Source organism: Hemiscyllium ocellatum, chromosome 7 (genome assembly GCF_020745735.1).
Source record: "Hemiscyllium ocellatum isolate sHemOce1 chromosome 7, sHemOce1.pat.X.cur, whole genome shotgun sequence".
Taxonomy (NCBI): Eukaryota; Metazoa; Chordata; class Chondrichthyes; order Orectolobiformes; family Hemiscylliidae; genus Hemiscyllium; species Hemiscyllium ocellatum.
In genome coordinates this window covers 108,358,114-108,384,330 of record NC_083407.1, presented here as the reverse complement: position 1 = coordinate 108,384,330, position 26,217 = coordinate 108,358,114, and the positions used below count along the sequence as shown (strand labels likewise).

At 42.3% G+C, this 26,217-nt stretch overlaps 1 protein-coding gene across 2 annotated transcripts in view; it reads right to left on the bottom strand.

The window, feature by feature from the left end:
* The window catches only part of bard1 (BRCA1 associated RING domain 1), a 176,705-nt gene extending 154,101 nt beyond the window's left edge, over nucleotides 1-22,604 (bottom strand). Inside the window, exons 1-4 of one of the 2 annotated variants that reach the window (XM_060828099.1) lie at nucleotides 22,479-22,565; nucleotides 19,078-19,198; nucleotides 18,532-18,588; nucleotides 11,385-11,533 (exon numbers count right to left, since the gene is read on the bottom strand). In XM_060828099.1, the coding sequence (XP_060684082.1) occupies nucleotides 11,385-11,533; nucleotides 18,532-18,588; nucleotides 19,078-19,106 (235 nt within the window). In that variant the 5' untranslated portion in view covers nucleotides 19,107-19,198; nucleotides 22,479-22,565. Of the gene's footprint in view, nucleotides 1-11,384; nucleotides 11,534-18,531; nucleotides 18,589-19,077; nucleotides 19,199-22,478 lie in introns of both variants that reach the window. The other variant, XM_060828098.1, reaches the window with a different exon arrangement.
* Between the last annotated feature and the right edge of the window lie 3,613 nt (nucleotides 22,605-26,217).

Genomic DNA, 26,217 nt, shown 5'->3' with positions numbered 1-26,217 from the left:
AGGTTAAAGACAGCTGTGTGGTCTCGGAAGTCCATGAGTTGTCTCAAAACAGATGTAGTACCATCAACCTGTTTGAAACCAGAAAGACGGAGAGAGAATAGGGAAGTACTCGAAGTTTGCAAACCAGCATTACGGGAATAAAACCAACTAGCTCAAGAAGTGTAACATCACAACCCATAAGAACACATTTGGATATTGAAGACTATTTGAATATTAGGGCTGAAATTGGGGCATGCCCTTATTTGGTGCCACCAGCTGGTATACACCTGTATACAGTCGCCCCTCAAGTCTCCTACGCTCTAAAGAAAAAACTCCTATCTTGTTCAACCTCTCCCTATAACTCAGACCCTTGAGTGTTGGCAACATCTTTGTAAATTTCTTCTCCACTCCTTCCAGTTTAATAACATCCTTCCTATAACAAGTGACCAAAACTGAACACAAAACGCCATGTGGTCTCTCCAATATCCTATACAACTGCAACATAACTTCCCAACTTTTATACTCAATGCCCTGACTGTTGAAGGCCAGTATGCCATAAGCCTTCTTTACTGCCCGTCTACCAATGACTCCACTTTCAGGGAACCATACATCTGAACCGTAAGGTCTCTCTGTTCCACTAGGCTCCTTAAGGCCCCACCATTCACCATAAATCTCTTATCTTGATTTGACTATTGCAATTTCTGATAACCTTCCTCACTGTCCACGATGCTGCCTACTTTAGTGTCATCTGCAAACTTACTAATCGTGCCTTCTGCATTCTCATCCACATCATTGATATAGATAACAAACAACAATAGGCCCAGCATCAACCCGCGAAGGACGCCACTTGTCAGACAGCTCCAATCTGACAAGGATCCTTCCACTATTACTTTCTGCTTATTATGAAATCCGAGTTTGACTACTCTCATAAAGGTTGTAAGGATTTGTCAGCCTACTTTGCTTTAATGTTAACAAAGCCAATTACTTAACAGCAATAAAGTTGGATTGATTCACACCTTTAAATGCACTAAACAATCACAATATAAAGCATGTTACTGAAGCAAACTTCGTAAATTATCTCAAAATAGGTTAGTCCTTAATAACAGAAGGGACTGAAGAGTTGGTTCAAATGTTGGCAAATAATGTTTGATCAGACCAAAAAGGGGAAAGCTTATGGAGTACAATAGTTGTAGAACTGGAAATTGCATTCTATATATTAAAAGGCATGCCTCTTACAGAAATACAGAGGCACACAGGACACAGGTGGGAAGGATTTCATTCAGTTAATTGAATGCAGGATAACGTAATTAGCCAAGCATGAGGACCTTGAGATCTTGTTCGGATAATCCGAAATTCAGTTAATCAAATGCCGGATAATCGAGGTTCCTCTGTAAATGACTTTTGTCCGAATTTTGGAGTGATTGAAAATATAGTGAGAGAAGTGAACAAAATTGATTTACTTATGTCATCTGGAAATATTCACTAATTAAAATCATCAGGTTAACTGGTTCCTGCATCATACCCTTTTATCAATAGGCATTTCCTTTTTAAAAAAAAATACAAAAACGTATTCACATCATTACCATGCAAACAGAATTATTCAGTTTTACTCCTTTTATTGTTGATTACTTTCAAAATTTCATTTGAAAACTCTTTAAAGTAGTGTTAATAAATCCAAACCACAAATGGATTAGAACTTGTACCTTATATAATTAAACTTGGAAGTTTCATGGAACTTTATACATAAAGTTGTATTCCTGCACATTGTGAGGAGAGAATGACTATAATCAACCAGTTGGGATCTGCGCCACAATTGACAAAACAGCACAAATCTATAGTTCCTTTAATGTAATACAATGTCCCAAGGCATGTAACAGGAATCTGACAAAGCAAAGCAGAAAACACGTCTCATCTGGTGAAACTATGGTAGATGGCCAGAGTTAAGAGCATCTTAAATTTAGTGTTATGAAGGTGTAAATTAAAATATCCTCCCGTGGATTGCCATCTTGCTGCCATGGAGTTTCAATGTTCTGATGATCCTGAGAGCGTCACTGTTCGAGTTCTTAGCTCCTGATGGGGCCACCCATGACAGCAAGGTCAAAGGGAAGGAACCAGACAAAGCACAGTCCAATACAAGTCCTCAATGGCAAACCAAATATGTGATATCAATGGCTGTGATGGTGGGTGAAGGCTGCAGCAGTAGAGAGATACCCCAATCGTCGAGGTTTCCTTTCCAATTGGAATTGGATCAACAATCATCTCATAACTCTCCACCTACAACTTCCCAAGAACCAGTAGGCAGCAGTCCTAAGTGTTTATGCTCCAACCCTTGATGCCATGGATGAGTCCAAAGGAGGCTTCTACTCCACCATACTCACCACCATCCCCAAGGAAGATAAAATTGTCACGTTTGGAAATGACAGTTCCTTCCCAGAGTTGGGCATCAGAAAGGAAGGAGTCGTGAATTGCAACTCCAAAAGGAATTCTCCTGCTCACCAAATGTGCAGAACACCAGCTAGTTATCACGAACACACTGGTCTGCCAAAAAGACAAATTCAAGGCTTCTTTGAGGCATCCACAATCAAAGTATCAGCATATGATCGACTACATTATTATTCAATCCCAAGACCAAAAAGATGTTCTCATACACAAATGAATGAGTAGTGCAGATGACTGTTGGACAGACTGCCAGCTCATCCACTCCTCAATGTCCTTCAAATGATTACTAAGGCAGCTGAAGATACAGTTCAAAGAAAGCTTATAGTTGAGTGGACTAGCAAACTTCCAACATGGCTTCACCAAAATCTCCAAAGAATTAATTTGAATGGAGTGGAGGAAAGAACTGAAGACAACCATCCCCTCATGCTGTGAAGAAACCACTGGTTCCAAGACTAGGAAACACTAAACCAGTTTGCCGAGTACTTCCACATTATTCGAGATAAGATGAGGAAAGCTGGTAAAACAACATCAGCAGCAAGGCAAAGAGGAAAGGCGGAGTTACAAAGAATAACAAACAGAACCAAAAACCAATGATGGGTTGCAAATGCTAAGGAGCTGCAACTCTTTACTGACAAGAGCAATACCCAGGGTTTCTTAACTACAACGAGGCAATAAATGAACCTAACAGTCTTGGCTTTAAGCCAATACAGAATGAGGATGGAATCCTTTTGACAGATGGAGAAAACATCGGCTTCTGATGGACAGAATGTTTTGAAGAACTCCGAAACCGACATGGACATACTTGAGGAAATCCTCCATGAAAGATGATCTTGGACTCCCACCTAGTGTGGCAGAAGTTAAAGCCACAATATAACACATGAAGAATGGAAAATTCACAGGTGTAGACAGGATTCTAGCAGAGACTTTCAAACTTGGAGGAACAGAGTTTACCCATCATCTCAATTAACTGTTCTCGAAAATCTGGAACAAAGAGCAAGTCCCTGAACTCAGGGATACTGCCACTGCCACCATCTTCAAGAAAGGAGACAAACTGCGGGAGCTAATGAGAAATCTCCCTGTTCTCTATCGCCAAAAAATATCAGTCTCCGAAAAAATCATTCTGGAAAGCAGGAGTGGCTTCCAAATAAATTGGAACTATAATTGTAATCTTCAGGGCTCAGCAACGCTAAGAGAAATGATAGGAACAATGCCAACCACCATACATTACCTTCATCAACCTGACCAAGGTTTCTGATTCAGTCAATTGGATAACGCTATTGAAGATCCAGTCAAAGGCCAGGTACCCAGTGTAATTCATCAACAGCCGATGTTTCCCCCATGACAAGATGTCAGAGACAGTCCACAATGATGGTACTATGACAGAATTTTGAGATCAAACAGGGATGTGTCATTGCCCCCATCCTTTTTTTCCATCTTCATTGCCAGCTTTACTCTTCTTGTCAAGAAGTTTCCCATTGGTGTGGACACTGTCGGAGAGGATCCTGAAAATATCTTTGCGGAAGCATACCATAAAATTGGTCTTAATCTCAACCTCAAGGACTCAGTCTTTTACCAACAAGTTCTGGTCCATCCTTCCATTACAACCAATGGATAAATCCTTCCAAATGTGGAACATTTCCTCAGCTCTCATCTAATGCTGACATCAATGTGGACAGTCAATATTGCATTCAATCTGCGACTGCTGCCTTTAGATACCGAAGGACAAAGTTAAAAATCACAAAACACTCGGTTATAGTCCAACAAGTTTATTTGGAAGCACAAGCTTTTGGAGCGCCACTCCTCCATCAGGTGGTTGTGAAGGTTAAGATCATGGAGATGACATTGGACTCCTTTGGCTATAAATTCTGTAAGCATGATCTTAACCACCACAACCACCTGATGAAGGAGCAGCACTCCGAAAGCTAGTGCTTCCAAATAAACCTGTTGGACTATAATCTCGTGTTCTGTGACTTTTAACCTTGCCCACCTCAGTCCAATACCGGCACCTTCAAGTCACACCTAAGGATGACAGTCTTCGATGACCATGACATCCATGCTACTATCAAGTTCCTTGTGCATAACGCAGTCATCGTTCTGACCTTTCTGAATAGCTCCAAAGTTTGGATTATGTGCAGACACCACCTTAAGGCCCTGGAGAGGTACCATCACAGCTGCTTTGTGATGGGGAATGAGAAATTGGTGAGCTGACCTGGGCGCTGCAGTGACAGAGAGAGACTCACTGAGATCTTTGTAGAGAGAGGAGAAGAATTTCTTCAAGGTAGGTATCCTTGGTACAGAATTCGCATTAAGTTTAAAATCAACTAGGCGAAAGTGAGAACTGCAGATGCTGGAGATTAGACTCAAGAGTGTGGTGCTGGAAAAGCACTGTGGGTCAGGCAGCAACCTCTCAGAAACATCAGGTGACTCAGATCTCAGAGTGTAAAAAGGTTGGATTTTCAACTAGCAAATCAGAGAGAAAGATTGCCGCAGGACTAATTTGAAAGTTTTATCCCTCCCTCTCTTTCTTCACATCAACTCTCATCAAAGCAGAGATGTTGGTTTGAAGATGCACTAGACATTTTCATGACTGCAACCAGGGAGTTGCTTCTACTGCCCTCTAGAAAGTTACCCTAGCCAAGATGAGCGTGACTGCTCAAATAAAAACAAAACTCCAGCAGCTATGGTAAAGCTGGTAGACAAGCCTCTAGACAAGAGCAATTGATTATTTTTTCTGACTTTATGTGTTACTTGGCCAAGTTTTAAAATCTGATCACTGCAGAGATTAACTCTTTCTTTTTTGTGCCAGTGGACATGTGACTGTGCATTTTACATTAGTGGGTGGTTGCTTATACCTGCATACCTGAAACCTTTTCCTAATAAGTTCTGCAACATTGTTTGAATGAGTCTTCTGAAGAAAATCAACTCTTGTTAATTTAAGGAACTAGGCTGCCTACTTTTCTTACACTGAGCGATATCACACCCTTTAAAATTTGAACTCTTAACTAACTGAGGAGCGGAACGCAGTGAGGTGTCCATTCAGCCCTCCTGATTTGGTTACAGCAGTACAAAGTCTGGGAACTTTAAGAATGGCTTTCCAGAGCTTGGGGTTTAGGCACCTGAAGATATGCCCACAAATCATGGACCAATTATAATTAGGGATACTCAAGAGGCCAGGATTAAATAAACTCAGATATCTCTGACAACTGTGGATCTGGAGGAAGTTCAAGGCTAGAACAATGCCATGAGAGAAATAAGATTGTGAAGTTTTAAAATCAAGATGTTATATGACCGGGAGCCAATGAAAGTCAGTTAACACAGGAGTGAAAGGTGAACAGACCTGTTATGAGGAAATACATAGGAAGTTTTGGATTAGTTCAGATTTACACAGAGCAGAATCTGAAAGCCCAGGGAGAGGATAGTGAAGGCGGCATTTGGTATGCTTTCCTTGATTAGTCAAGAGTATTGAGTACAGGAGCTGGGAAGTCATGTTGTGGCTGTACAGGACATTGGTTAGGCCACTGTTGGAATATTGCGTGCAATTCTGGTCTGCTTCCTCTCGGAAAGACGTTGTGAAACTTAAAAGGGTTCAGAAAGAATGAACAATGATGTTGCCAGGGTTGGAGGATTTGAGCTATAGGGAGAGGTTGAATAGGCTAGGGCTGTTTTCCCTGGAGCATCAGAGGCTGAGGGGTGACCTTATAGAGATTTACAAAATCATAAGGGGCATGGGTAGGATAAGTAGACAAAGTCTTTTCCCTGGGATGGGGGAGTCCAGAACTGGACGGCATAGGTTTAGGGTGAGAGGGGAAAGATATGAAAGAGGCGCAAGGAGCAACTTTTTCATGCAGAGGGTGGTACATGCATGGAATGAGCTGCCAGAGGAAGTGGTGGAGGCTAGTACAATTACAACATTTAAAAGGCATCTGAATGGGTATATGAATAGGAGGTGTTTGAGGGATATGAGGCAGTTGCTGGCAGGTGGGACTAGATTGGATTGGGATATCTGGTTGACATGGACGAGTCGGACCGAAGAATCTGTTTCCGTACTGTACATCTCTATGACTCTAAGTATATTGGACCAGTCAGATCTGAACATAATAAAATCACGAATGTGGGTTTTACCAGCAGACGCACTAAGCAAGAGGTGAACTCGGACTTGGACTGTTTTTGGAACCCCAGCTCATGGTAAAACATGACAGCTGGTTTGTGAATAGTCTGGCTTGGTTTTAAAGAGAAGAGGAATGAAGGCTGTAGGAAAGGAACAGAGGTTGAATTGGGGGGGGAAATATTGGCTTCTGCTTTCTCAAGAAGAAAACTTCTGCTCATCCAAAAGAAAAGCTGAAATAGTTTATGTTTTTCTTCATGCAGAGGATAATGGAGTTTCTTTTAGGCCTAGCCATCAGGTCAGAACCAGGCAGGTAGGGCAGTTTAAAACCAGTAGGTTTACTCATCATTTAAGTATTGATCATTTTTTATGTCAACCTGCAGTTTCCAGATAGATGAGGTACCTGTTTGAAGTAGGTGAATTGTATCCTAGAAACCAGCAGATTGCCTATCTAACTGGCAACTGCACAGGAAGCAAGGGCTTTCAATCCAGACTGCAGCTGATCTGCAGCTTTTCAATCATATCCAAAACTTCTCCTGGTCCAAGGAAAGAATTTGAAGAGTGTGGTGCTGGAAAAGCAAAGCCGGTCAGGCAGCATCCGAGGAAAGAATTCCCTGGCATTCTCCCTTCACTACTCCACATGCCTCACGCAACTGAGCCCTAGTTCCATTCCTTATGAGACCTTCCTGAAACTGCCTAGCCAATTTATTGTGGAAACCAGTAGATTGGAAAGGATACAGCAATCTTAACCTGCTGCTAACCTCACTGTACCATCCTCACTTATTCCAGGTCACAGTGAAATGGTGACATTTGGGCACCTCTCGGTTGAGAAATCAATTTGTTGACAATTAAAATCCACCATACTAAGCTCAATATAATTTTAGTTATTAATGTATCACAGAGAGGAGTCAGCGACTTCCAAACAATTGGAAACTATGATATGTTTTGTTATATGTGCACCAGCCAATTATTTTTAAATGTGAATAGCCATTCAAAATTGCAGGGAATATTGCTGGCTGCTTTTGTTTTAGGGAGTTGCGCTGCATGAAATTGAGAGACAGAAAGAGTTTGGAATTCTCCAGAAAAGAATTCAAAACTGTTGCAGTTCCTGCAAAGTTTAGAAACTTTCTTTGAAAATGTATACATGTAAAATTATTCTAACGTTAGATTGTAATATTTTAATCTTAAGAAATTGGAAAGGCATTTTAAAAATAAATTGACGTATTTTAGTTTATTCATTTGTCCATTCTTAGAATAAAACAAATTCCAAAAGGTCTACTAATTTATAGACTGAAGGATGACAGGTGAAAAGAGAGCCACTGATGCCTTGGTACAATTTCAGCAGATTATAGTGTAATTTCAGGGGATTAAAAAAATTAATAGATACACTGTCCTAATTATTACCCTAGATGTTGCTAAAAGCTTAAGCATCAAGGCTGTTGAACCCACAGGGGAAGTGGGAGTGCTCCAAGATACAAGTGCCAAACAATCAAGTGCAATAAGCTCGAAAGGAACCAAAACATAAGCATGCAGTTTAACCAACATTTTACAAGCAAATCTAAACATTCAACTGAAATGCACAAATGCAATGTAATTCCTTGGATGATGGAGCAGAGATTTGTATAGGAGAAAGTGAGGACTGCAGATGCGGGAGATCAGAGTCAAAAAATGTGGTATTGGTAAAGCACAGCTGGTCAGGCAGCATCCAAGGAGCAGGAGAGTCAATGTTTTGAGTATAAGCTCTTCATCAGGAATGCCTTTTTAAAGCAAGGGCTCATCACATTCCTGATGAAGAGCTTACGCTCGAAACATCGACTCTTCTGCTCCTCACATGCTGCCTGACCAGCTGTGCTTTTCCAGCACTCCACTTTATGAGAGTGTTGTATATCCATGTTTGCGGATAATACTGAAGTGGGGGGCACAGTAAATAACAGAAAGTTTAAGTGAGTGCATGAGATGACACAGATGCTGCTCATTGCAGGGCAACAGTGGAGATAATTTCCTTTGAATCCAAAATAGAGAAATCAAATTTCTTTTTAAAATGGTGAGAGGCCATGAGTCATTTTGGGACAAAAAGGCTGTCTATCCACACAGTAGAAACTGGCCCACCAATGCAACAGGCAATCAAAAAGACTAATAGAATATTTGACTTCTGAGTGAGCAAGTGATGCTTTAGCTGTACAGATCCTTACACAATCCTCTCTGGAGGACTGCATTCAGCTTTGGGCACTGAATCTCAGCAAAGATATAGCAGCCTAGATAGGAGTGAGCACAGCAGAGCATCAGTAATATGGTACCAGCAATGCAGTGTTAAATTACAAGGACCAACTGCACATTTGCAGCTTTTCAGGCTGAGATGCTCTAATGCACATATTTAAAAATGATTTTAAAAAATGGATTCAATAGAGGGATTCTTTTCCCCTAGTTTGGAAAATCCACAATGGCAGCAAAACTTTAAAATTAGTGTTGGTCCAATTAGGAATGAAATCAATAAACATTTTATCATAAAAGGGTAGTCGAGATCAGAAACACAGTTCTCAAAAGTCAATGAATGCCAGGTTAATTGAAATTTTCAAGACTGAAATTGATTGTTTTTATTAGATATGAATAATCATGGTCAATTAAACAAAGCAGATAACTGAAGTTTAGGTACAAATTGGCAATGATATAACCCAAGGTACTGAATGTTTATTTTTGTTTCTATGTTGTCATGAATGCTGAAATATTGAAATGTCTGCATTAACAGTGTAGTTTGGAAAAATGTCCATGTGATTTGGTTGTCACAGAGACAAAAAACTCTAACTAAAACTCTCTGAGATGGGGTGACAATTTTAACATCGTTCATTTTTTTTCCCAAAGTTGCCGATGGAGAAATAATAATGCTGGAAGTAGAGTAATTGGTCTTTTATTTATGACCAAGCAAAATGCTTACCAGAGTTTGGCCTCAATTGAAGAAAAAGGAAACAGAACAGAAAGAGCTCAAGGATTTAAGAAATGCTGTCAATGAGGTGTGTCTTGCTGATGGTAATCATATCCTTGACGATTAAAGGAATATTAAAAGTTTCAACCTGGCGTGGCAGGGAGAAGAATCTCTGCTGGACAGGAAGTAGTGACTATGAAGGCTATTTGTCTGCCAGATATGTGACACAGTAATAGAATATTTCGGGCACGTTTCGCAGTGCATTCATTTAGTGTATTAGTTGGTTGTTAAATAATGTTTGATCTGTGTTGATATTAGTTCGTACATGAAATCCCCATCTTTGGTTCTTTATATCGCCTATTGGGAAATTCGTCTCTTTTTAAAAGCTATTGTTCTCTAAAGAGATCGTAACAAAGTTCTACATAACAGATAATTAACAACTTACATTCCATGGAGTTGCTGCTATCAGAAAAGGGAACAGAAATCATATGTTATTCCCATACAGAGAAGGAAAATGATTTAAAGAGACAAAGCGGGTTGAACAACTCAGCAGCTTACACTCTTAGTACCACAAACACATTCAGTACTTCTTTAAGTAATAAGGAAGCAACATATATCCAATCTTGATCATGATGCCTAAACTAACTACTTACAGCGCCAGTTGTGTGCACATGCACACAGAAGGAGTTTTGGACTTTTGCTAGGATAATTATATGTTAAAGGGGAGTTAGGATAGAAGACTATTAAACTAGCTGTTCAAGGCTATTTGTGGACAGGATGGAAGTCGACGGGTTAAGAAACATTGGAGACCATGTGAAATGGCAGTGTCTGAAACCATGGAGAAGAAATGGAAACAACAGAGGCTCAAAAACAGTACACAAGCCTGTTTACAGGCAGACCACAAGAACACAATGCAATAAGCCAATAGATTATTTAGCTATACTGTAGATAATAGTTTAAGGATTGATCTCTGCACATTCATGGACCAGGACAATCAGTCAGAGTTTTGAACTTATAGTTTAGAGAACTCTATTTGCAACTGTTTAAAAAAAAAATCACGTAATACTGGCTAGGTCAGTAGTTATTATTCAACCTTAATTGTCCTTGAGAAGGGCAAAACCCGAACTGTTAATAATGCCATTAGAAAAGTACTGGTTGATCTCACATCTGATTACTCAAGTTAGCACAACATACACTGCAACATAGACACACAAGCTCAGGACAATTCTTCCCTGCCTACCCAAGATGAGATCAGTAAATTCAGCAGAAGTATAAATAAAACTAGAAAATACTAGATACATTGAACTAAACTGGGGAAGAACCTGAACATATACAGATTACTTTCAGAAGTATTTTAACTTTGTTCACATTAACTTACCATTTTAACAACTGTGTAGTAAGATTTTATTTTATTCACTCACAGGATGTGGGCATTGCTGGCAACGCCAGCATTTTGTCCATCCCTAGTTACCCTTGAACCGGTGTCATTCTGAGGGAGGACCTCCCCCCCCCGATTATCAATTTCTCCAGTTTTGCTATGGCTCCTTCATGCCATGCTTGACCAAATGTGACCTTGTTGTCAAGAGCTGTCATTCTCACCCCAGCTCTGAAATTCAGTCCATGTTTGAACCAAGGCTATAATGTGGTCAGGAGCTGGGTGGCCCCATTGGAACCCAAACTAGGTGTCACTGAGTGGCTTATTGCTGAGTAGGTGCTGCTTGATAGTATTATTGATGACACCTTCAAATACTTTACTGATGACCAAGAGTGGACTGATTGAGCAGTAATTGACCAAGTTAGATTTCATACATTTATTCCCTTATGAGGAAACAAGACCATTGTGAGAATGGTTTAAAATTGGCACAATAATTTCCTTTTGAGCTGACATAAATCAGTATCAGAGTATCACTGGCAAACACCATTATTGAGTTCCAGCCTTACCTGGAGAGTCTCTGACATTCAGGAGAACTCTAAGCTGGCTGCACAGGTCGGCAATATTGTGCAGCTGTCTGTTCGGCTGCAGGTCTTTTACCCAGGTTGGAGTGTGACACACTGGACAATTTGTCCCAAGAGAATCAGCAACACAAACTCTGTAAACGACGGCAGACATTAGTTCATAACAATGCATACACAATTTCACTAAATTTAATGTTCCTCCCTCCCTTTTCTCTCCCTTGATTCATCATGAGACACAAGTAATGGCAAATAACTCATTTTCAATGATACCCCAGAATCACCCTAGCTGAGGTATCATTTATAATCTCCCTCCTGCTGCAGATGGCAGCAATCGCACTTCTTTGCTGCTCTCCCCAACAACCAATCTGCCAATGGAAAACCAGCAGAAGGAGATTAAGTAGTGAAATAAAGATATTAAAAAGCTTCTAAAACTAACAAAAAAAACTGAAACACTCAGCATGTCAGAAGTGGGAGATCAGAAGAATTATCCTTACATTAAATTGGATTCACACTGGAAAGAAATGGACAAGTATAATATTGCAAATAGAATTAAACAGAGGAAGATGTATACAACTTACATAAACAAGAGAGAGATAGATAAGAGACAGAGGAGAAATTAAACCCTCAAATGAATTAATGAGAATTTTATACTGCCGTTCTACTATTACTGAAGAACTGATTGCGGTCATAATAAACCATCTTTACTTTCCCATACAACGTACATAACTGCGTATTTGCCTGTAGAGGCAGGAATCTGTCTCATTATAACAAGAACTACGTTCAATCATAATGATGTTAAGACAGACTTGCGTTTGTGAAGTATCTTATCACATGTCAGAAGCACTTCAAAAGGTTTCACATGCAATCACTAAAAAACAGGGAGCTACAATAAACTTTGACAGATTTTCTGCATGCTAAGATGTGTACAAGCACAATGAAACTCGTAATCAGAGCACCAAAATGAACTCATTACAACACCATATTCTTTTATTGAGAAAAATGCCTTGAAGTAGTTTATGTCACGTTGCAAATCACTGTGCACATCTGACCAACGTTTCACTTCTAAAGCAGTGAACCGAATGAAGGACAGAATGTTTTCAAAAGTCAGATTGTCACATTAGAATTTTGAGTTGAATTTTTGAGTTTATAAGCTAAACGTCTCTTGGATTGAGTATCATAGTCAACTTCAGTTCAGGGTCATGAAAATCAAAGGTCACCTTTGTCCCCTCAATGTCTAGGGAAATAGAGAAATGCAAAAAGCATAACATTCTCAACAGGCTACAAGAATCTCCTCTCTTCCACAACAGACTAAATTATCATTCCTGCCATGTACTCAGCCTTGGAATCAACTGTATTCATTTATACAAGACAGATGAGCAAGTATTAGTGAAATATACATTATTTTATTCTCTCTGGAACATGAGATAAAAACATCAAGAGCATACAACTTGATTCCAGTCTCACATTTTGTGACTGACCCATATTACGAAAATAAGCACTGTTTTGTCAGTGTTTCTGATATCCCAAAAACAAATAAATAAAATCAAGAACCAATTAGCTGTTGCCATAGAGGGAGCTTTAGAATCAGAATGGATGGCTACATTAAGATTCAGCTATAAATACTGTGACCGTCAGAGAAGATTCCAGCCAATCGATGACATTTCCCTTCACAAAAGGTCTCAAGACAGAGCTGTTAGTCAATTTCACTATTCCTACATTCAGGCCCATTCCTGTTCTTCCCCAAAAACAAAATCAATAAATCGCTACATCTCAGATAAGTCTGTAAAAATCTTCAATGAGTATCAATGCGTAATTTCTGCAATCACTGCATATTAAACTACTTCATTGACTGTAAAGGTTTGGGGATGAAAGAGTGCAAGATAACCTTGTTAGCTGTCGATCCCACTTTCCTTCATCTACTCTGGTTATGGGTTTCAAGTCAAAACGTCATAATGTATCTGCCCTATGAAGAAGCAGATTGACCTGTTACATAGTTTGAGCACCACTCACACTTCTTTGAGATTTTTAATGGAGATTTGCTGAACTCCAAAAGAGTCCCCATCGCCAGTTAGGCAATAAATTTCTGTGGTGGTTAGAAATTTATTCTGTTGGGAGGTAGGGTTTGGGATTATAAGTCTCCTCTATTATTTTCCAATGGTTAGATGATGTAGGCATTCAGAAAGCAAAAATGACCTGTCAGTAACCACCTCCTTCCTTTGGCTAAAGAGATTACTGCTCAAGATTTATAGCTCTCACCTGCTCAATGAAAGGTTGTTTCCATGAAAATTACTTTGCCACTTATACGTGCTTTATACATGCACAAATACTTACAAAGGATCACAAGAAGTGAATCAAAATAGTTTGGATTTTCCCACAGAAAGGGTTGAACACTACTGATTTGGTACAAAGCTGTATTTTGTTAATACACAATTATTTTTTCCCTTACAGTCCCAAAGCAGCATGCTGGCTACAAGTATACCAGACACATTGACATATGACAGATGATTTTGTTTTAAATTTATTTATTCATTCACAGGACTTGGGTATTGCCAGCTGGGCCAGTATTTCTTAGTCATCCTAATTGGCCATAACAGGTATTGATGAATTGCTTTCTGGAACTATCGTAATTCAAGTGATGTAGGGACAGCCACCACAATGATAGGAAGGCAGATCTAGGATCTTGACCATGCAACAGGAAAGGATGGTGATACAATTCCAGTCAGTATGGTGTGAGACTTCAATAAGAATTTTTAAGGGATGTTATTTCTATTCATCTGCCACATTTGTCCCTCCGGGTGGCAAAGGTTATGGGTTTGGACGATGACGTCTAAGGATTCGTGCTGTGTTGCTGCAATGTATTTGCAGATGATGCACTGCTGATATTGTGCATTCACGGTATGGGGAAGAACATTGATGGTGGTGCATGGGGTGCCAAACCAGCAGGCTGCTTTGTCTTCAGTGTTGAGATTATTCCATCACACACCTGACTTGCACCTTATGGACAGGCTTTCGGGATCAAAGGTGAGTTAGACAACTCAAAGTTCCAAGTTCTGCTCTGAATATTACAGCCATAGTATTCAGTGACTGATCCAGTTCATTTCTTTGTCAATGATAATTAACAGAGTGTTAATAGTGGAGATTTCACGGTATTACCATCGACTGTCAAGAGGTGGCTAGATTCTCTCTCATTAAAAATGGTCAATAGGTGAGACTTATGTGGTGTGAACATTCGAGCCACAAATGCCAGGCAGGGGCCAATAAGTCAAGAGTTAACCACACCCCTACATCACCTTCCCATACAATCACAGGTGTAATGCCTAGCGGTTTATTTCCTCCATCCTCACTATCCAACGGCCCATACACATATTCCAGATGCAGCAGCAATTTACCTGCACTGAACTCAATCTAGTGTATTGTAATAACGGTTCATAATGTGGTCTCTTCTACACTGGGGATACTAAACGCAGACTGGCCAATCGTTCACAGAACGCCTATATTCTATCTGCTGCCTACCACTTCAACACACCACCATGTTTCCTGGCCAACATATCTGTTTGAGGATTGGTGCCGTGCTCCAGTGAAGCTCAGCACAAGCTGGAAGAAGTATCTCATTTTCTGGTGGAGGATCCTGCAGCTTTCACAACTTTATATCAATATCTTTAGGGCCTGAGCACCTTGTCCCACGTACTTACTCCAATTCTCACACATCAGGTCTTGTCAACCAGGCTGCTGCAACATTTTCAGCTAATAATGATCCTCAATAGGAGCTATTATATCTCCCAGGCTGATCTTTACCCATTCCTTTGGCTGCATACAATTCATGAAATTAAATTCCCCATGGTGCACATAGACGCCAATCAGTCCATTGAATCTGTACCAACTTTCCAAACAGCAACCCACCCAAAACCCCATCCTAAACCAATAATCCTAAGGGTGGCACGGTGGCTTGGGGGCAGCACGGTGGCTCAGTGACTAGCTCTGCTGCCTCACAGCACCAGGATCCCAGGTTCGACTCCAGCCTCAGGAGACTGCCTGTATGGAGTTTGCTCATTCTCCCAGTTTCTGCTTGGGTTTCCTCCCACAGTCCATAGATGTGCAGGTCAGGTGAATTGGCCATGCTAAATTGCCCATAGTGTTAGCTGCATTAGTCAGAGGGAAATGGGTCTGGGTGGGTTACTCTTCGGAGGGTCGGTGTGGACTTGTGGGGCTGAAGGGCCTGTTTCCACACTGTAGGGAATCTAATCTAATCTAATCTACCATGGCTAATTCACCTAGTCTGCACATCCCTCAGCACTATGGGACAATATAGTATGGCTAATCCACCAGACCTGCACATCTTTGGACTGTGGGAGATCATCCTGGTGAAAACGCACGCAGCCACCCAAGACTGTAGACGAACCTGGGTTCCTGTCACCAACAGGCAGCAGTACTAACCATTGTGCTGCCCTAATTTCTGTTCTCTCTCTCTTTGTGCTCCAACTCCACCTATTAGTTACTCCTACCTCCTCCCCATCAGCACTTATACCAACATTTTCCTGTCTACAATCAGTTTTAAAGAAGGGTCATTGGACTCAAAATATTAACTCTGTTTTCTCTCCACAGCTACTACCAGACCTGCTGAGTTTCTTCAGCAATTTCTATTTCTGTTCCGACCATGAAACTATAACTTGTCAGGAAAATTCAACTAGTTCATTCATGCCCTTAAGGGAAGGGAATCTGCCATCCTTACCCAGTCAGACCCACAGCAATGTTTATGAATTTTAACTACCCTCTAAAATGGCCCTCGCAAACTACTGACTTCAAAGCCAATTAGGAATGGCAAACAAATGTTGCCCTTATCAGCATCCATATCCCATGAAAGAATAAAGCAGAAGATAAATCTTGCAAACTTTCGCTGATGATCATGGGGTGTTAACTGATCCAACTGGATTTATTCTGCTTTTGTGCACAGAACATACCTGGACAATTTTCCATAGTCAGGTAAATGCCCAGGATTGTAGTTGTAGTTGAACAGCCTGGCTAAGGGTGTAGGTAGTTCTGGTGCACAAATGTTCAATAATACGCTAGAATGTTGTCAGGGCCAATAGCCTTTTCATATCCAGTGCTTTCAGTCACTTCCTGACCACAGGAAATGAACTGAATTAACTGAAGGCTGTTAGAGAATTTCCCACCTTAACTCCACCAATTTCAATTTTTACCAGCACTCCTTTGTGCTACACTTGGAATAACTTTGCTTTAATAATATACATTAATGTTTTGGAAGAAGGACTTGAACACAATTTCTCCAATGACACTAAGCTGGGTGGCAGTAAGGAGGATGCTAAGAGGGTCCCAGGGTGATTCGGACAGACTGGCTAGGTAGGCAAATACTTGGCAAATGCAATACAATGTGGGTAAATATGAAGTCATCTACTTTGGCCACAAAAACAAGAAGGCAGATTATTATCTGAATGGTGGCAATTTAGAAAAAAGTGAAGTGCACACGACCAAGGTGACATGGCGGACGTCACTGAAGGTTGGCATGCAGGTGCAGCAGGCCACAAGGAAAGCTAATGGCATGCTGGCCTTCATAGCGAGAGGATTTGAGTAAGGATGTCTTGCTGCAGTTGAGGGAGCTATTTAGGGAGTCCAGAGAAGACTCACCAGACTGACTCCCAGGATGGCAGGACTGACTCCCAGGATGGCAGGACTGATGTATGAGGATAGACTAGATTGACTAGGCTTGTATTTGATGGAATTTAGAAGAATGATGGGGACATCTCTTGGAAACATAGGAAATCCTGATGGTACAGGACAGGCTAGATGCAGAAAGCATGTTGCCGATGTTCAGGAAGTTCAGAACTAGAGCTCACAGTCTAGAAATAAGGGGTAAGCCATTCAGGACTAAGATGAGGAAGAATTTCTTTACTCAGAGTTGGGAAACTGGAATTCTCTCCCAGGGGAAGCTGTCGGAGCCAGAGAAGTAGATAAACTCAAAAGGGAACTGGATATGGCCCTTGAGGCTAAAGGGTTCAGGGGGTATGGAGAGAAAGCAGGAATGGGATACTGGGATTGCATAATCAGTCATGATCATATTAAGTGGTGGCACAGGCTGGAAGGGCCAAATGGCCCACTCCTGCACCTATTTTCTATGTTTAATGTCAGTCTCAGTCTAACTTCTAAAAAAACGTTTCTTCACCAAAATAACTGACACATTTTAAGACACAAAGGCTTTCACTCTCAACACACCTTCCACAGAGTGGCGAGATCAAGCCAATTGCACATGCACAAACCAATAAGATTTTAGTTTGGATCTTCACAATATCTCATAGCAATCTCAGATTTAAATTTAATAACCTCAGTGATCTCAGATTTTTCTGACACCAAGGTATCAGAGTATTCCTTTATAAACAGATTAAATTACCTTTGAAGCTTCCATCTAACTCTCAAAAACACATCCTACCCTCACAGTCCCCTAACCAAATGCAGCTTTGCGTCATTTGCAACCTCTTTCTCCAAGTCCTAATAGAAAGCATCACCCCTGCAGCCAAGCCCAGAAGATTCTCCAGCAACTCACTCAATTTTTTATCCAACCGCTTGATGTTCACCCAGAGGCCACTTCTATCTAGGTTTGCTGCCAATTAGTCTCACTTTGAGCGAAACCTTCAGCAGTAAATGATTAGAGGGTCATCAGTCATGTCAAATCTACTCATGAGAGGGAAAAGGGAACTGTTCTCTGACTGGGGGACCAATTATTGAATTTTGGGGATTCAGGGGCACATTTGCCTGTCATTCTTCATTATTTCAAGCATTGTTGCAAGGCCGAGAAGGATCATCTACTCAGCAATTCTGGCTAAAGATAGTTCCAAATGCTTCACCCTTGTCTTCTGCACTCACATGCTGGATTCTGCCATCACTCAGCACGGGGGACAGTCATTGAACTTTCTTCTTCTGTTGATTAACAAATCATCCACCCCCATTTGTTGGATTGCAGAGGATTGTCCTGTTGTGGGATCGCTTAGCTCTCTGGAAATTTATCCTGAATGGCAACTCCCACACACACAGTGTTACAGTGACATGAACAGCATTCTTGGCAGTGATTTTAATTGCCAGCAGTCAGACTTTGACAACCCGCCCTACACTGCACTCTTACCGGCAAAATACATGCTCACAGCCTCCAAGACAGACAGGCTCCTGCAGCAGTTTGCAACTGAAAGAGAAAAACAGTCCTAAATGATCCAGACAGGTACTGTATAATAAACAATATATCTGGTGCGCTCCATGTGCAAGAGCTCAAACAGCTATTGAAAACAGAAGACACCACAGGAAGCCGATATATAAAAAAACACTACAATGAATTGTTTTTCTGTTTAGTTACCTGCTCGGGGAAAAGACACTAAACCAAGTAGGGAAGCTACAGTATGCTCAGGAAGCTCCCAAACATTAGCAAGTAATGACCAGATCATCTGTGTTATTGTTCTCAGTGGTAACAACATGAGGAACAGGTGCAGGAATAGTCCACGCAGACTTCGAGTCTGCTCAGCCTTCCTTAGCCATGTCTTAACTTTTATATAGTTTCATATTTATATCCCGTTCCCTTATCTCTTAGTTTTCTCATTACCTAAAAATCAAAGGAAGTTCACTTAATCACTAATCATCAATAACCCTCTTGAATAGGTTATGTTAAAATTTCACAAACCTTGGAGTAAAGAACTTTCTCCTCATCATCTCAGTTCAAAATGGTCAATGCCTTCCCTCTGTGACCTAAGTTTAGGACTGTCTAATCAGGGGACAGTCTGTCAGGTGTGCCCAATCAAACCCTCAAAAAATAATTAACGTTTCAATTAAATCACTTCTCCTTCTTCTAATCTCAGCAGAATTCAGACTCACTTCACCCCACTTTTACTCATACAACAGCTCTCTCACCCCGAGTGTCAATAAAATGAACTTTCATTCTACCCCACTTAAGCAAGTATATTCCTCCCTGAGAGGACTCTTGTGGTCCAGTGACCCCAGGAGACCCAATGTGTAATAACATCTTTGAACAGGTTGGTTAGAAAATATAGATTCCTCCCTGAGTATGGAAACCAGAATTATGCACCATACACAAGGTGCCACATTACCAAAACCCTGTAAAGTTGCAGCAACATTTAGTTACCATCACACTGCAACAGACTTATTATAAAATCTGACATAGTCTATCTTTCCTAACCTTTTGCTGCACTTGAATTTTCACTCACGCTTAAATAAGAATGCCCAATTCTTCTGAATCATTATTCACTAGCCTATGTTTTAACAACTGTTCTGCTTTTCCATACACCCTACCAAATTGGATAGCTTTATACTGCACCTGCCACTTTCTTGCCCACTCATTTAACTTCAATACAACGGGATCTTAATCAGAGGGCCAATGGGCTGAGAAGTGGCAGATGGAGTTTAATTTAGATAAATGTGAGGTGCTGCATTTTGATAAAACAAATCTTAGCAGGAATTATACATTTAATGGTAAGGTCCTAGGGAGTGTTGCTGAACAAAGAGACCTTGGAGTGCAGGTTCATAGCTCCGTGAAAGTGGAGTCGTAGGTGGATAGGATAGTGAAGAAAGTGCTTGGTATGCTTTCCTTTATTGGTCAGAGTATTGAGTACAGGAGGTGGGAGGTCATGTTACAGCTGTACAGGACATTAGTTAGGCCACTGTTGGAATGTTGCATGCAATTCTGGTCTCCTTCCTATCGGAAAGATGTTGTGAAACTTAAAAGGGTTCAGAAAGAATTAACAATGATGTTGCCAGGGTTGGAGGATTTGAGCTACAGGGAGAGGTTGAATAGGCTAGGGCTGTTTTCCCTGGAGTGTTAGAGGCTATGGGGTCACCTTATAGGGGTTTACAAAATCATGAGGAGTATGGATAGGATAAATAGACAAAGTCTTTTCCCTGAGGTGGGGGAGTCCAGAACGAGAGGGCATAGTTTTAGGGTGAGAGGGGAAAGATATAAAAGAGACCCAAGGGGCAACTTTTTCACACAGAGGGTGGTACATGTATGGAACGAGCTGGTGGAGGTTAGTACAATTGCAACATTTAAAAGGCATTTGGATGGGTATATGAATAGGAAGGGTTGTGGGATATGGGCCAAGTGCTGGCAGGTGGGACTAGATTGGGTTGTGCTATCTGGTCGGCATGGACAGGTTGGACCAAAGGGTCTGTCTCCGTGCTGTATCTCTTTGACATCCCTTTCTAGTTTCTTGACATACTTGTCACAGTTTATTTTGTTAATTAGCTTTGTATTATCAGTAAACTTGAAAATAATGCACTGAGCTCTTGTAGTATTCCACCAATTTCCTCATGCCATCCTGAAAATGGCCTGATTATTTCTTTACTTTCAGCCCTGTAAATCATCCTCAAACCACATCAATAACCCCTAATTTTGTTTTATTTGTTTATGGGATGTGGGCTTCGCTGACTGAGCCAGTGTTTATTGTTTATTTTATTGGTCTTAAGAAGCGGGTGATGAGCTGCCTTTTTGAACCGCTTTTGCTCTAAGTACCCCCACAAAGCCATTAGGGAGGGAGTTTCAAAATTTTGATCCAGCAACACCAACGGAAAGACAATTTGGATTGGGACAGGTTGCTTGACAAGCCCAAAAGCCAGCACAAATAGCTATACTCCAATGTCACTGAACATCACCCGCTTGTCACCAGCTAGTCAGCCCACTGCTGATGGGGTGCTCGAAGGTGGCTGCAACATAGGTCTGTACTGTACTGACAAAGAGTGGCCCCATCTGTCAAGATCAAACAACTGCATCCCAAGCCCACATCCTCCAACCTCACATTCCCACTCCGTCCAAATCCCCACTTCATCAGCCACCACCCCTTCTAATCCCTCACATCATCCTTAATACCCAACCTCAACCATCACAACACTTGAAGCCACACCCTTCCAGCCCCAACCCCAAACAAATCACAATTCCTCAAACACCATGCCCTCAAACTTCACCTCACCTCAGACATTCCCCACATCCTACCAGATTCTCAGAATCCAACATCCTGAACCCAGCCCCAATCTCATAACTCTGCAAGCCACCGCCATGGTGTCAGTCCATTTCATCTTTGACCCCTTCGACATACAGAACACACCCAACTTTCTCCTTGACCCAACACACAACACACACCTCTGACCCCGGACCTTCCCACTTGACCGTCCGACACAGAACACACCCCGGATCCTCAATCTTCCACCTTGACCTCCACGACACACAGAACACACCCTGACCCTTCACTTGACCCCACTGACACACCGAACATATCCTTGATCCCCGACCCTTCACTTCACCCCACTGACACACGGAACACACCCAACTCCTGACCTTCCCAATACACAGAACACACCCCTGACCCCCGACCTTCCCCTTCAGCCCGACTCAAAACACACCCGATCCCCCAACTTTCCCCACTGATCCCTGATACAGAGAACACACCCTTGACCCCCGATGCATCACTTGACCCTGACACACAGACACACCCCTGACCCCTAACCATCCCCCTTGACCCCCAACATAGAACACACCCCTCACCCTAAATCTTTACTTGACCCCACTGACACACCGAACATAGCTGACTCCCGACCTTCCCGATAAGCAGAACACACTCCTGACCTTCCCCCTTGACCTCCCTGTCACAAAGAACACACCCCTGATCCCCAACTTTCCCCACTGATCCCCAATACAGAGAACTCCTGACCCCCGATCCTTCACTTGACCCCACTAACACACCAACCACACCTCCGACCCCCGACCTTCCCCCTTGACCCCGACACAGAGCACATTCCTGACCCCCGACCTTACCCCTTGACCCCTGACACACAGAACACACCCCTGACCCCGACCTTTCCCCTTCATCCCCAGACACAAGCCTGATCCTCCCCTTTACCCCCACCCCAACCCTGACCTGACCTGACCTCTGAACCTGCCCGTGACCCCACCCCCTGACCCTCAGACCATTACTCCCACATCCCCCGGAGCACCTTCTCTACCTCCCTCCGAGCCTGCCCCACCCCTTGACCCAGACACAGGACCCCCCCCGAGCCAGGCCATGCTCGGGCTGTTACCAGGCCGAGCACTGCAGCAGCCCCTCGAGTGCGGCCAGGGCCCCCGCTGTGTGAGCCCAACTCTGTCCGCGATGTGGCCCCGACATCCCGCTCCGACCAACCGCCGCCAACCCGCTCGAGATCCACTCGACTCGCGCCAAAACATCAAATCCGGAGGCGGAGCCTGGGTGAGTGATCAGACACTGGGGCGGGGCCTGAATATGATTGACATATGGGGGTGGGGTTTGGGTGTGATTGACAGCGCGGAGCGGCCTGAGTGTGATAAACTGTCCGAAGAGGAGGCGGGGCCTGCATGTGATTGACATATGGGGTGGGGTTTGGCTGTGATTGACAGCGCGGAGCGGCCTGAGAGTGATTAACTGCCCGAAGAGGGGGCGGGGCCTGCATGTGATTGACGGGCACGGGCAAGGTTTGGATGTGATTCATGGCTCGGGGAGGGCGGGGACGCCTGAGTGTGATTGACGGCTCGGTAAGGGGGCGGGGCCTGAATGTGATTGACAGGGTGTGGGTTGAGTTACATTGAGTGAAGGGATCTTACTGTCCTTGTATTAGGCAGCAAAGAGCAATGACTTGTAGTTTTTAAGTTTTCACTTTTGTTATTATTCTTTCATGAAATATTGCATGAGCAATAACAAGGCTACCTTTTGATTCTCGTTCCTAATTTGCCTTGAGAAGATAGTGGTGATGCAACTGCTGTAGTCCATCTTTTGCAAGTACTCCCACCGTGCTATTAGCGGCTAAGTCAAAATCTCATGACACCAGGTTATCATCCAACAGGTTAATTTGAAACCCCAAGCTTTTGAATGAAGCCCCCATTCCTTCCTCAGGCAGCTGAGGAAGAAACTTGGGCTCTGAAAGCTTAATATTTGACTTTGTCCACCTCAGTCCAAAACCGGCACCTCCACATTAGGGGCTACATGCAGGAATTTGACAGAGTGACACACTCAGCGATGTATTTCCAATTCAGGATGGTGTGTGGTTTGGAGGGGAGCTTGCAGGTGGAGGTGGTGCTGTTCCCATGTACCTGCTCCCCTTGCCTTTCTGGACCGTAGAGGTCACAGTGTTGGCAGGTGCTGTCGATAGAACTTTAATGAGTGGCTACAGTGTTTTTTGTAGATGGTACATGCAGTTGCCACTGTACTTCAGTGATGAAAAGAGTAAATGATGAAGGTAGTGTGTGTTGTGCCAATCAAATGAACTGCTTTTTCCCAGATGGTGTTGAGCTTCTTAAGTATTGGTGTAGCTGTATTCATCCAGGCAAGTGAGAAATATTCCGTCACTCTCCTGATTTGTAGCATGTGCATGGTAAATTGTTATTTGGAATCATAAGGTGAGTTAGTCATCACAGATATCCCAGCATCTGACTTGCTCTTGAAGTTATTGTGTTTATATGGCTGCTCCAGTTCAGTTTCTGGCCAATGGTAATCCCCCAAGGTTATTGATAGTGGGGAATTCAGTGAAGGAAATGCACTAGGAGAAAATGAATACTGCAGATGCTGGAGATCAGACTCAAAGAGTGTAGTGCTGGAAAAGCACAGCTGGTCAAGCAGCATCCGAGGGGCAAGAGAATCGACATTTCAGACTAAAGACCTTCCTGATGAAGGGCTTATGCATGAAACATTGATCCTCCTGCTCCTCGGATGCTGCCTGACTGGCTGTCCTTGCCCAGCACCACACTCTTCGACAGTGAAGGTAATGCCATTGAATGTCAAAGGGAGATGCTTAGCTTCGCTTTTGTGGGAGATGGTCATTGCCTGGTACTTGTGTAGCACAAATTATCCAAGGCTTGTTGCATTTGGACGTGGAATGCTCAGCAAGCATCCCCATTCCTGACCTTATTATGGTCATTGATGAAGCAGCTGAAGACGGCTAGGTTATGGCCACTTTTCTGGGAACTCCTATAAGGATGATCAGAAACTGAGATGATTGACCTTCAACAAAACTACAATCATCTTGTCTAGAGCTTGTCACAACTCCAACCAAGATAACCTTTCTCCCCTGATTCTCATTGACTCCAGTTTTGCGAGGACTCCTTGATGCCACGCATGGTCAAATGGAATCTTGATGTCAAGGACAGTCAATCTCACCCCAGCTCACCTCTGGAATTCAGCTCTTTTGTCCATCTTCCTATAATGTGGTGATTAGATCTACATACAGTTCTCTAATTGAGGCCTTAGCAGCACTTTGTTCAGTTCTAGCATAACATCCTCCACCTAATAAAGGCCAGAATCCCCTATGCCTTCTTAACCACCTTATCCACCTGTCCTACTACCCTCAGGGATCTGTGAATATGTGCACCAAGGTCCCTCTGATCTTCAGTCATTCCCGAGGTCCTGCCATTCATAGTGTAATCCCTTGCTTCCCAAGCGCATTCCCTCACATTTTTCCAGGTTGAATTTCAGGTTTGCCACTGCACTGCCCAGCTGATTAGCCTGTTAATATTTCCTGCAGTTTAAAGCTGTCCTTGTTAATTACCAGTTGACTAATTGTCATGTCGGCTACAAACTTCTTGATCATACCCCCTACAGTTAAGTCCAGGTCATGAATGCACACCACAAACAGCAAGGCCCCCAGCATTGGGCCCAATGGAACCCCATCAGAAACAGATTTCCAATCACAGAAACACCCCCCCCTACCATCATCCTCTGCTTCCTGCCTCTCAGCCAGTTTTGGATCAAAAGTGCCACTTTGCCTTAGATCCCATGGACTCTTACTTGCTTGACCAGTCTTCCATATGGGACCTTGCTGAAATCCACGTAGACATCATCAAATGCATTGCTGTCATCAATACGTCTGGATACAACCTCAACGAATTTGATCAAATTTGTCAAACCCAACCTTCCCTCAACAGTCCATGTCAACTATCCCTAATTAATCTGTGTCTCTCCAAGTGCAGGTATATTCTGTCTCTCAGAATTCTCCCCATCACTCAGGTTAGACTAACTGCTATGCAATTTCCAGGTTTATCCCTTCCTTCCATTTTTAATAATGGAACAACATTAGCAGTTCTCTAATGGTCTGTGGGCAAACGTTACTGCCAAGTACCTGATATCTCCTCCCTTGTCTCCCTCAACATCTCTACATATAGATGCATTTCATCTGGGCCCGCAAATGTATCCACTTTTAAGGATGCTAAATCAGATAGTACATGCCTTCTCTCTCTTTCTCTCTCTCTCTATATATATTAATTTTTTTCTGACTTGACACACTCCCTGATGCTATATCTTCAAAATTGTAGTGATTCTATGATTTTAAGTATTATTGAGGACTGTGTCTATGTCGTATTGGAAGCATTTCCAGGTTTATCCCTTCCTTCCATTCTTCCATCTAGTTAAAAAGGAGAAATCATTGGCAGATGTTGGCATCCACAAAAAACAGATGGCTTGAAGCCCTTTGGCAAAACTTGGAAAAAAAGATTTCCCTGAAAGGAAAGCATGTGCTCAAATAAAAGTACATTCCACTGAATGTCCCAGCAAACCAAAAGAAGTGAAAAAGAAACAGGTGTGAGAAACGGAATTTTTAAGTACATTATTGTTAATAATACATTTCTACAGAATACATGGCCCATTATTATACCTCTTGCCTCCCTGCTTTGCAAGTTGTGTTGCCTCCAACATTGGCCCATGCCTTGTGAACAAGGATAATATCATAAAATATTTACTTACTGAAAGAAAATATCTACTTCAGAAATAACCAGAAATGTGTACTGAATAAAATGTCAAAAATTGAGATGTATTGA